Source organism: Oryx dammah, unplaced genomic scaffold (genome assembly GCF_014754425.2).
Source record: "Oryx dammah isolate SB20612 unplaced genomic scaffold, SCBI_Odam_1.1 HiC_scaffold_3, whole genome shotgun sequence".
NCBI lineage: Eukaryota > Metazoa > Chordata > Mammalia > Artiodactyla > Bovidae > Oryx > Oryx dammah.
This window is the reverse complement of record NW_024070187.1, coordinates 19,460,878-19,473,543: the sequence shown is the minus strand read 5'-3', so window position 1 is coordinate 19,473,543 and position 12,666 is coordinate 19,460,878. Positions and strand designations below refer to the sequence as shown.

The 12,666-nt window shown below is 38.6% G+C and overlaps 1 protein-coding gene across 4 annotated transcripts in view; it reads right to left on the bottom strand.

Moving 5' to 3' along the window:
* Positions 1 to 5,205: 5,205 nt before the first annotated feature.
* Positions 5,206 to 12,666, bottom strand: part of PPA2 (inorganic pyrophosphatase 2) — a 97,304-nt gene continuing 89,843 nt past the window's right edge. For all 4 annotated transcript variants that reach the window (XM_040237529.1, XM_040237531.1, XM_040237530.1 and 1 more), the window contains 2 exons: positions 6,693 to 6,729; positions 5,206 to 5,419 (listed from right to left, as the gene is read on the bottom strand). In XM_040237529.1, the coding sequence (XP_040093463.1) occupies positions 5,391 to 5,419; positions 6,693 to 6,729 (66 nt within the window). In that variant the 3' untranslated portion in view covers positions 5,206 to 5,390. The remainder of the gene's footprint in view (positions 5,420 to 6,692; positions 6,730 to 12,666) is intronic.

Genomic DNA, 12,666 nt, shown 5'->3' with positions numbered 1-12,666 from the left:
AACAGAGAGTTGACTAATCAAAATCACACTAATGGGATACATTCTGGACTGATGTCATTAAACCCCTGAATCTTTCTGCATTGATTGGACCCATTCAAAACAGGTAGTTTAAAAAGAGGAAAGAGCCCTTTCTGTGTCAGGGATTCTAAACAGAGATGAGGAAGCACTGGAGGCTTCGGTATGAGGACACCTGCAGAGTCTCGGCGCTCAGGAAGAGAACTGCCAGCGGCGCTGTTGGACCTGACAAGAGAGAGCTCAATAAATATTGTTTGACTGAAGGGAGAACCGCTTATGCCTTCTGTCGTGGCTGCCCTGGGCTCCTGGCTCCTTCTAAGGTGGGGAATAATCTGAGAAGTGGAGTTTGCTTCCAACAAATAGGGCAAATGTCAGCTTGGCCACAGAAACCCTGGCCCCTGACTGACAAGGGCTCGCATGTTTCGCAGAGCTCTCCCATCTCCTGCTGCCTCCGCTGTCTTCCCTCCTCCCATCAGAGCAGAGCTACCTCTTTGCCGACTCCTCCAGGCTGTAGCATCAGAAGCAGCCGCTTCACTCTCACTGTGTTTTAGGAAGCCAGAAGCCAGGTGTGGGGCTGTGGGCCGATTATTATGGACTCTAGTAACTTTGGTAACTTATAAATCAGAAGTGATTCTCATCAGGTATACATTTTTCTGATTTGAAATGGAAAATATTTTCATATATTTAATACTAATATTAAACATTACTATTTTTAGTATTTAATACTAAACTTCATATAACTTTTATTCCCTTTCATTTTTTTCCTAACAGGAGGTTGTGATAATATTATACATGAGTCCTCAATGAAGGCAGAAAGCCTAGTTTTCTTTCTGCTCTTTTTTAGGGTGAAGATAACCTCAAGCAGAACATGAAGAAATTCCCAGTATGATCTATCCCTGTATCATCTAAAGCAATGAGCTTAAAATTTTAGAAGACTAATGGGGGTGGGGTAAAACAAGGTTATGGCCTCCCTCCCAGAAATTCTGATTTAACAGATTTTAGGGAAAGTCAGAAATCTGTACTTTAAGAAGTATTCTAAGTGATTCCAGAGCAAGTGTTTCACAGACCCCAGGGGCAAACACCAATATACACCTTGGACAGAATATAGTAAAGAGGCTGAAAAGAACATACGTGACCCAAGAACTTAAAGATGTGATCCACTGTATAACAAGATGGCAACAATAAGTAATAAAAATAAATCAGCAGTCACAAAAGACATCTTTACCTATGACAAGGCAGTGATTTATTCTCAGAAGCAAATCATCAAATGCTGCTATTGGTGAGCAAACAAACTGCTAAAAATGCACTTAGTCCTTGATGGAGAGTTGGATTTTATGAAATTCAGTGTGTTTCTTGTGTAGAATAATGGAGCGATACTAAATGTGTCATATATAAAATGATTCAGTCTGTAAGTGAAAAAAAGCTCATAAAAAATTTCAGGTAATTGCAATAATAGGTAGCTTGAGAAAAATAAATCTTGGACAGTTCATCTCTTGATTTTTTTCATATTCATGGAACTGGCTGTGGCTGTTACCTAAAATCCCATCCATGGGTCAGTTTTGGTTTCCTAATTTGTTTTAGGCACTTTTAAAAATGAATCATTCTTTTTCCACCCCTCCATATCCCTGCAAGAGTTTTCCTTTATAAGTATATAGTGTAAAATCTATTCAGGTTAAAGTTAGTTCCTTGAGAATGGGCTGGGAAAAGCCAGATATGTCTGGAAGACACTCTGAAACAACATGAAATACATGTTCACTGAAATGTAATTGCCACCGTAATAACAATGACTATGTGGCAATGTAGATTCTTATAAGATAAAATTCAAAATGATGTCTTTAAGATTATAACTAGGTAAAACCCTATACTATAAGGACAATTGTGATTAACTGTACTGTGGTGAGCAAGACTCAGGGACCAGGTAGCATCAAAGGACTACTGACCGCTAGGAGAAGGGGAGCTGAACACGAGGGGTGACTTACTCTGCAAGGGGCCCACCAGACATGGCTTCTTCTGCAACTCTCAGAAGATTAGTATGCCACATGTTACAAGCCAGTAATCTATCCTTTGATAATTTAGCTTATTCTTTAGCACAGACCCTCTTCACAACTGAAAATTTGTGTTTAACTTACAGCTCGCTCTCTGTATGTGTGGTTCCTCCGTATCTGCAGTTCACACCCAGGGATTAAACCAAGTATCAGAGCAGATCATGCAGTACTGTAGTATTTGCTACTTAAAAAGGGTGCATAAGACTGGATCCGCACAGTTCAAACTCATGCTGTTCAAGCGACTGTATCAGTGGTTGTTCCCTGTATCTCTCTGTACGTAGTATTATTTCCTTAACTTAAATCAAGTTGTTATAACATACAAAATCAAAAACAATAGATTCTTGCTTTACATTCTTTGATGTCCATCAGAGGTTTACACATTTCCAAAGACATCTCCTTGGAAGAAAAGTTATGACCAACCTAGATAGCATATTCAAAAGCAGAGACATTACTTTGCCAACAGAGGTCCGTCTAGTCAAGGCTATGGTTTTTCCCGTGGTCATGTATGGATGTGAGAGTTGGACTGTTAAGAAAGCTGAGTGCCGAAGAATTGATGCTTTTGAACTGTGGTGTTGGAGAAGACTCTTGAGAGTCCCTTGGACTACAAGGAGATCCAACCAGTCCATTCTGAAGGAGATCAACCCTGGGATTCCTTTGGAAGGAATGATGCTAAAGCTGAAACTCCAGTACTTTGGCCACCTCATGCGAAGAGTTGACTCATTGGAAAAGAGTCTGATGCTGGGAGGGATTGGGGCAGGAGAACGGGACGACCGAGGATGAGATGGTTGGATGGCATCATTGACTCGATGGACGTGAATCTGAGTGAACTCTGGGAGTTGGTGATGGACAGGGAGGCCTGGTGTGCTGCGATTCATGGGGTCGCAAAGAGTCGGACACGACTGAGCGACTGAACTGAACTGAACTGAACTGAAAGAATCACAAGTGAACTATTTCACTTGGGCTAATCACTTAAACTCATCTGTACAACAGGCATGCTCTGGGTTTTGCCCATGTCACAAGGTGGCTGGAGGTGGAAAGCAGCAGGCACAGCAGGATGGAAAAGCCTCAGCATTCAGAGCCACGCAGCCACGAATTCTGCTTCTGGCTCTGAAACTTACGAGCTGTGCAACTTCGGTCAAGCCATTAAACTCGGAGCCACAACGTGAAGTGGGCAATCTCTACCTTATAGGGCATATGCATGTACAACATGAAACAGATGCTCAAGAAAAGCTAGCTATTATCATAAGTGGTGCCATGTAAACCATAAAACGTGTTATGTAAATGCAGTGTGTTCATAGTGATAATAAAAAGAGGAGAAAAGTATAAAAACAGAACTGGCAATAGAAGCACAGTACTGGGAGTGTGAAAAGTACATGATGTGCTTGGCGAGGAGTAACATGACATAGCTGAAAAGATAGCACTCCTGATTTTTGTTCTCAATAATGTGAAAGGCCACTAAACGCATTCTGAGAAAAGTCTAACAAGGCAGTATCTATGCTTTAGGAAAATACTTTTTGGGAATGTGGAAGATGATATGGAGGAAGAAAAGCCAGGGACAGGACAACAACTTGGTTAGGAGACAAGAGGGCATGAAATTGGCCTGGATCAAGGGGAATGAGGCAAAGTACTGGGTCTGGAGGTGAAGAGCTAGATGGCTGTTATAACGGTCCAAGTGAAATAAAGGGGTAATGGGTATGTTAAGGGGGTAAAGTAATAAAGAGGATAAAGAAACATTTAGATGGCCTTCTTGAGTAAAGAAAGGAGAAAAGTGAAAATGTGAAGGTGTTAGCTGCTCAGTTGTGTCGGACTCTCCGTGACCCCACGCACTGTAGCCCATTGGACTCCTCTGTCCATGAAATTCTCCAGGCAAGAATACTGAAGTGGGTTGCCATTCCCTTTTCCAGGGGATCTTCCCAAACCAGGGATCAAACTCAGGTCTCCTGTACTGCAGGCAGATTCTTTAGACTCTTCACCATCTGAGCCACCAGGGAAGCCCAAGAAAAGAGAAGGGAGATTCAATATGGTTTCAAGGGCCTGCGTGGGTGACTAGGAGAATGTTAATTCAAGAACAGGGGAGGATGAGTTTAGTTTTGTACAAGAGGAATCAAAGGCATTTAAAGAGATGTCCAATAGACCCCAGGAGAAAGACCTGAGTTTCTTATGTAGACTTGGGAGTCATCACCATAGAGATGAGAAGTAAATCTGATAGGACTCAATGAGAATCAGAGTTTAGAAGCTACAAAATAACTACAGGAAAGAGTCTTAATAAATGTAAACACATTTACACAGGACTAAGAGGACAGAGGTTGGCTAAATATGTCTCTACTAGCAGTGGACTCAAAATGACATAACACTACAAAAATAAGAACCATTGTATCTACAAAAATCTTATTAGTTTACTACATTTATCCTTTTTACATTAACCCTTAGAAATAAAAGCTAATAAAACCACTGGGTTCCTTCACGCATATAGATTAGGATTGGCCAAAACTCAGTGCTTTTCTGATTATAATATCTGGGACATGGAAGCAACATAAATGTCTTTCAGCAGATGAATGGATAAGGACATTGTGGTACATATATACACAATGGAATATTACTCAGCTATAAAAAAGAAGGCATTGAGTCAGTTCTAATGAGGTGGATGAAACTACAGCTTATTATGTACAGAGTGAAGTAAGTCAGAAAGAGAAACACCAATATGGACTTTGGAAAGACGGTAACGATGACCCTATATGCAAGACAGCAGAAGAGACACAGATGTAAAGAACAGACGTCTGGACAATGTGGGAGAAGACAAAGGCAGGATGATATAAGAGAACAGCATTGAAACATGTATAATACCATATGTGAAACAGATGACCAGTGCAAGTTTGATGCATGAAGCAAGGCACTCAAAGCTGGTGCACTGGGACAACCCAGAGGGATGGGGTGGGGAGGGAGGGTGGAGAGGGGTTCAGGAAGGGGGGACACCTGTACACCCAAGGCTGATTCACATCGATGTATGGCAAAACCACCACGATATTGTAAAGTAATTAGCTTCCAATTAAAATAAATAAACTAATTAAAAAGAACTCAGTGCCTCTAAACTTCTGCTATGAAATTCAACAAAATCTTTTCATATCAATAAATATTCAAAGGCAACTAATTCAAAAATGTCAGTGTTTATTTACACATTGCATATTGCAAAAAGATTGAAGAAAAAAAAAAAAAAGAAGTTTCAACAGGAAGTTAATTAGCAAATTCTGCCTGTTTCTAGCACTTGGGGGAGGTTGAATCTCAGTGTTCTTAGAGACTGGAATCCTGATGGCAGGCCTTCAGATGTTCTAATCACTTGCCAAGGAAGTGCCATACTTGATCTGCATTTAAAATGGGGAAGCAGGGTGTTAGGGAAGGGGTAAAGAGGGAGGGAGGAGGGAAGAAAGGAGAAGACAAATTAAATTTAGACTTTCCAGAAGTATTCAGACAGATACAAACAATCAGAACTTAGGGTGATACATTTCTATACTTAAAGTCACTCACCTTTAAACTCTGGTTCTAAGTTCTCTCATTTGGCTCAGGTCTGATATTCTAGAGGATCCCACTTTATTTCATACATCTTGCTGGGTTCTTTAGTCTTTACTGATTAATACTGAAGTTAAGTATCCTAGCTGTGGCATGAAAGGTCTAGGCAAACCCTGTACTGTAAAATGTGACTGCCTGTCAAATAGCCCAGATGGGATAGTACTGCAAAGAAACAATCTGCTACTTCCCCCTATAAGGAATAGAGCTTGCCTCCCCATGAAATCATTATCTATAGATTTACTCCTTTCTAAACATCTTAGAACTTGGACTCACAGTAAATAGTTCTCATTTTTTCCTCCAAACTTGCAAGTTGAGTATTCTAATATTTTATATTAAAACAAAAAGACAAAAAGCCTTGCAATATTTTAAAAGACAGATGATACATACATATTTTGAAATTTTTACTATAGCACATTTTTCTTTCTCACAACAGCTTTAAATAATGGTAATTTTAAAATTCCATTTTTAATTCTACTTTAAATTTTGGTTTTAACATCTTCAGTTAAAATGAGTGGGGACTTTCCTGGTGGTTCAGTAGTTAAGTATTTGCCTTCCAGTGCTGGGGACACAGGTTCAATCCCTGGTCGGGACCAGGGGAACTAAGATCCCACATGCCACAGGGCAAACAAACCCACACGCTGCAATTAGACAGAAGCCCACGCACCACAACAAAAATCCTGTGTGCCACAACTAAGACCCGATGCAGCCAAATAAATAAACAGTAAGAATATAAAATGAGTGACTCATTAAAATAATGATAGATAATAAATAACATTTCATCAATGCAGACATTTAAAGTCTTAAAATTTATGTGAACTAGCTGGAAACTTAGTACTTTACCAACAAAGTCACTGCACAAACTACTTTCCAGACTAAAAGTAATAAACGTGTTCCTTAGTGTCTGAAATTAGAAAATAACTGATTTCATCTGAAAGTTTTAATGACTATGTTAAAATGTACTTTACTTAGTTTATATCATTTTTAATCTACTCTATTTTTGGGGGTCTCCACTACTGTAAACAAATAAATTTACATATCTAGCTCCTCAAGAACCAACATATACCATACCTTCTTCATTACTTCCTTTATTCAGTGAAAATGACACCTGAAAGGCAAGAACAGAGTCTCTGTTATAACAAATATTTACATGTGGAAACAATACTCAAGAATGTTTTTTAAAAAAAAAACAACATAAAATTATAGAACAAAGTTAACACACAATGGTTCTCTAACCTAAAAAAAATTAATCCTCTTTATCTTTTTATTATTATTGCCTATTCTTTTAAATAAACAAACCATAGGCTTAAGAGTCAAATAAGATAAAAAAAAAAGCATTCTTAGAAATATTTTCTCTCATTAACCCATGGGAACTACTGACAATATGAAGAGACATTTTTTTGCAGTTGCTTCCTTGGCTGGGTCTTTAGAATAAAAATCCAACACACACGTTCACAGACGTGCATGCACATGTGCAAAGAAGCACACACACTATTTAGCTGTCTCCTAGAGTATTTAAATTAATTTTTCTACTTTGATGACTGTGCCAAGATTCTTAGAATAGATATAATCTGTGGTAGACAAGATCAAAAGAAAAGTTTTTCTGAGATATAAGATTTTTTCCTAATTATGAATACATTATAAAGTTTTTTTTTTTTCGTCAAACTATATTGGGAGATCTATTATTCACAGAAAAGAATGCAGAAAGTCCAAAATATTAGAATAAAATCTATGTAACCATCACCCAAGTCAAGAAATGGAACATGCCAGGTACTTCCCCAATCATAAGCTCTTCTCCCTGAGGAATAACCACCACTCTGATTTTATAACACACTTTTCAGATTTCAGATTTAATCATCAAGTTCTAATTCTCTCAATCTGCTCAGCCTCGGTAGGAAAAAGGCTGATATTTGAGGTCAGTGGCAAATGTACCAATGGAACCATGTACCACACACCTGAGTATTCAAACTAAATAGCATTACAGAAAAGAAATGAACAAACTATTCAAACTAAAACATTTATCATTACATTTAAAAAATAATTCTAACAACTTTTTATTTACTCTTAAAATAAATTTCTTGGTTGGTAGAATATATTCAGAATGTATAAAGCCCCATTTTGTCCAAGGAAACAAACCATAACACTCAGAGACAATAACTATGAAAGTCTGGGAATGAAGTTTTTTCACATTTTTCTATAATAATATTAATATATGCCAAAAGAGAGACCAACATTAAATTGATTCTTAAACATAACACTTACAGAAAATGGAAGAACAAAAAAAAGTGCACAGAGCTACATTGTAAAGTAACCTAATCCCAACCCTCACTCCCAGGAGTCACCATCACTACATTTTCCTTGTAAGAATTAAAGGGAGGATTTTTAGTTACTTCCTTCTCCTAATTTCTCTATAGGGGATGAATGTGGGCACCCTCTATTCATCGAAGATAAATTCTCCAGGAAAATGAATTACTTTATGAGTGAGTGAGTGAAAGCTACTTCAGTTCAGTTCAGTCGCTCAGTCGTGTCTGACTCTTTGAGACCCCATGAATTGCAGCACACCAGGCCTCCCCGTCCATCACCAACTCCCAGAGTTCACTCAAACTCATGTCCATCGAGTTGGTGATGCCATCCAGCCATCTCATCCTCGGTTGTCCCCTTCTCCTCCTGCCCCCAATCCCTCCCAGCATCAGAGTCTTTTTCAATGAGTCAACTCTTCGCATGAGGTGGCCAAAGTACTGGAGTTTCAGCTTTAGCACCAGTCCTTCCAAAGAACACCCAGGGCTAATCTCCTTTAGAATGGACTGGTTGGATCTCCTTGCAGTCCAAGGGACTCTCAAGAGTCTTCTCCAACACCACAGTTCAAAAGCATCAATTCTTTGGCACTCAGCTTTCTTAACAGTCCAACTCTCACATCCATACATGACTACTGGAAAAACCATAGCCTTGACTAGATGGACCTCTGTTGGCAAAGTAATGTCTCTGCTTTTCAATATGCTATCTAGGTTGGTCATAACTTTCCTTCCAAGGAATAAGTGTCTTTTAATTTCATGGCTGCAGTCACCATCTGCAGTGATTTTGGAGCCCCCCAAGATAAAGTCTGACATTGTTTCCACTGTTTCCCCATCTATTTCCCATGAAGTGATGGGATCAAATGGCATGATCTTCATTTTCTCACCTAACAGAAGCAGAAGATATTAAGAAGAGGTGGCAAGAATACACAGAAGAACTGTACAAAAAAGATCTTCACGACCAAGATAATCATGATGGTATGATCATTCACCTAGAGCCAGACATCCTGGAATGCGAAGTCAAGTGGGCCTTAGAAAGCATCACTATGAACAAAGCTAGTGGAGGTGATGGAATTCCAGTTAAGCTGTTTCAAATCCTGAAAGATGATGCTGTGAAAGTGCTGCACTCAATCTGCCAGCAAATTTGGAAAACTCAGCAGTGGCCACAGGACTGGAAAAGGTCAGTTTTCATTCCAATCCCAAAGAAAGGCAATGCCAAAGAATGCTCACACTACCACACAATTGCACTCATCTCACATGCTGGTGAAGTAATGCTCAAAATTCTCCAAGCCAGGCTTCAGCAATACGTGAACCGTGAACTTCCAGATGTTCAAGCTGGTTTTAGAAAAGGCAGAGGAACCAGAGATCAAATTGCCAACATCTGCTGGATCATGGAAAAAGCAAAAGAGTTCCAGAAAAACATCTATTTCTGCTTTATTGACTATGCCAAAGCCTTTGTCTGTGTGGATCACAATAAACTGTGGAAAATTCTGAAAGAGATGGGAATACCAGACCACCCGACCTGCCTCTTAAGAAACCTATATGCAGGTCAGGAAGCAACACTTAGAACTGGACATGGAACAACAGACTGGTTCCAAACAGGAAAAGGAGTATGTCAAGGCTGTATATTGTCACCCTGCTTATTTAACTTCTATGCAGAGTACATCATGAGAAACGCTGGGCTGGAAGAAGCACAAGTTGGAATCCAGACTGCCGGGAGAAATATCAATAACCTCAGATATGCAGATGACACCACTCTTATGGCAGAAAGTGAAGAGGAACTAAAAAGCCTGTTGGTGAAAGTGAAAGAAGAGAGTGAAAGCTGCTTAGTCGTGTCCAACTCTTTGCGACCCCATGGACTATACAGAATTCTCCAGGCCAGAACAATGGATTGGGTAGCTTTTCCCTTCTCCAGGGGACCTTCCCAACCCAGGGATTGAACCCAGGTCTCCCACATTGCAGGCAGATTCTTTACCAACTGAGCCACAATATACACCCATTGTAAACATGCAATCTCCTCTCCTTTCCTGCTCCAAAAATATTTCTCATGAATAATCATCTCTTTAATTTCCTTCAAACAAATCTAGTGCTTTCATTACCGAAATATTACTCTTTTAATCAACCATAGAAGGCTTACTCTGGCCTCTGTCCCTATTCATGTGTAAACTTTATGTTAAATTAATATAACTTTAATACAACTGCTTTTTACTCCTTCAGATAATCCCACTGGATCCCTGTGAAAGCATTTTCACCTGTAGGTTACATTTGTTCAAATTAATAAACAAACATGATACACTCAGCCAACATGAAATGTTGCTTTACCACATGATATGAGAATTGATATTCTTTTACTTTATTATAAGGATTTAAAATTAAAGAGAAAAAAGTTTCTGATTTTTCATTCAAGTGCAGTAGGGTTTCAGTTGAATTACATTACCTCGGGTATTCTCTCCAGGCATTATGTTTCCATGGTTCATAAAGCAATTACTCTATATTCATGTTTTTCTTCTTACAGTTTTATTGAGATATAACTGACATACAGCGTTGTATAAGTTTAAGGTGTACAGCATAATGATTTAATTTACATCATGAAATGATTGCCACAATATGTTTAATGAATATCCATCATTATCATATAGATACAAAATTAAATAATTTTTTCTCAGGATTTACTTTTTTAAAATATTTTTTAATGCAGACCATTTTTACAGTCTTTATTGTATTTATTACAATATTGCTTCTATTTTATGGTTTTGTTCCCTTTGGCCATGAGGCATGTGGGATCTTAGCCCCCTAACCAGGGATCAAACCCATACGCCCTGCAATGGAAGGAGAAGTCTTAACCACTGAACTACCAGGGGAGTTCCAGGATTTACTCTCTTAACAACTTTCACATATAACATATAGCAGTATCAACTATATTTATCATGCTTTACATTACATCTCTAGAACTTATAACTGGAGGTTTGTACCTTTTGCTGCCTTCATTTAATTCTTTTTCCTCTCACTTTCTACCTCTCGCAACCACAAATCTGATCTCTTTTTCTATGAGTGTATGAATGACCTACCACACTATGTTGGTTCCTGCCACACAATAGAGTGATTTGGTATTTCTATACATTACAAAATAGTCACCACGATTAATCTAGTTACCATCTGTCACCACACAAAGATATTACAATGATACTGACCATATTCCCCTTGTACACTTCATCCCATGATTCACCTATTTGGTAACTGGAAGTATATTCACTTTATTTTCACAATTTCTTTTCTGATTTATGAGTCAATAAAACATGACCAGTTCTTAGTTATCCATAAACAAAATGTAAGAGTATTTTAAGTTTGTCTAAGTTTAATAAATGTTCTCTTCCTTTCATGAACATATACAATTGGCTAAAATTCTATTTTACTTTCACCTTCTTTGTTCATCTTTGAGTGGTAATGCAGTGAAGCTTTTAAGCAAAAAAGGAAAACGAAGGAGATATAAGGTGACTAGAATTGGATCTGGATTTATCGAGAAAATACCTTATTTAAAGTTTTTTTAATAGTGAACTGCCACAAAGATGCTTATTTTCAGAATCACAAACAAGAGAGATCTGTATGGCATGAATATTGTAGTGTGACCTCATTAGAAAAATCACACCCACAGAAAGTTTCCACTCTAAAGGGAAACACAGTCCTGTTTGATAGAGATGTAAAGTGAGTGCCCATAAAGGGAAGGTCTCTGTGGAGGCAGTCCAAGCAGTCCAGATAAGAGAACTTCTCAGTCAGACTGACTTCAGAACTTAGTTCTGAGTTGGCTTGATTTCAACAAGCAGACACCAAGGATGGTCATCTTGTTCTGAGATGTGCAAGGAAACTGTGGCTGCCGTTCTCAGTAGCTCTAAGCAGAGATGAAGTGCATACCCAAAGGAAATCATCTGAGAAGCATGCAGCTAAAAGTCCTATCCAACAACTCTAATGAACTGCAACATTATTCTGCTGGTTATTACTTCTCATATTTGAAACTATTTAACAATATTCACTCACTGGTAATTTCCTATTAGGGCACAGAATCCTAAAATACATACTTCTAAACTACCTGGTCTATCGATTATCTTTGTTGTGGACCTCTAGAAAAACGTTAATATGGCTTTGGTGTGAATTTTTTTAAAAAAGACTCAGACTCACATGAGACACTGTTGATGATGGATTTATAATCCTTCATCTGGATTCATCTTTGACTTAGTATGTAAATACAAACATGCAATTTATAAGACTGCTGGTAAACTTTAGTGATGAGAGATGACTAGCATATATATTGATGGCATTAATTGCCACTGGAACTCCTTCTAAGGCCCTGGTCTCCTGAATGCACTGCTCTTTACAATTCAGCTAAGAAGTCTTGACATCAAATAAAAAATGACCATCCAAAATGTCACACAGCACTGTGGACATACTGATTTACTGAATAAATAAGATCTACCCAATGTAGTCAGCATAATACTTTTAATTAAACTTGAAATTTCCCCTTATTTTTTTCCTTCAAAGCACTCCTCTCCATGCCTCCATGCACCATCAGCATTGTCATCTCCTAGCTTGCTGTGCTCCAGATTTGCACTCTGGAGACTCTTGCAGTGGAAGTCTGGTCAGGCGAAGGCGAAAACAAGTCAGACTGAGACAGCCAAGTCTTCCCTGGGAGGCGTTCTATCCTCCCAGTTTGAGACATCTTTCCCCTTTTGGGAAGTTTTCCATCACTGCTGTGATCTAAA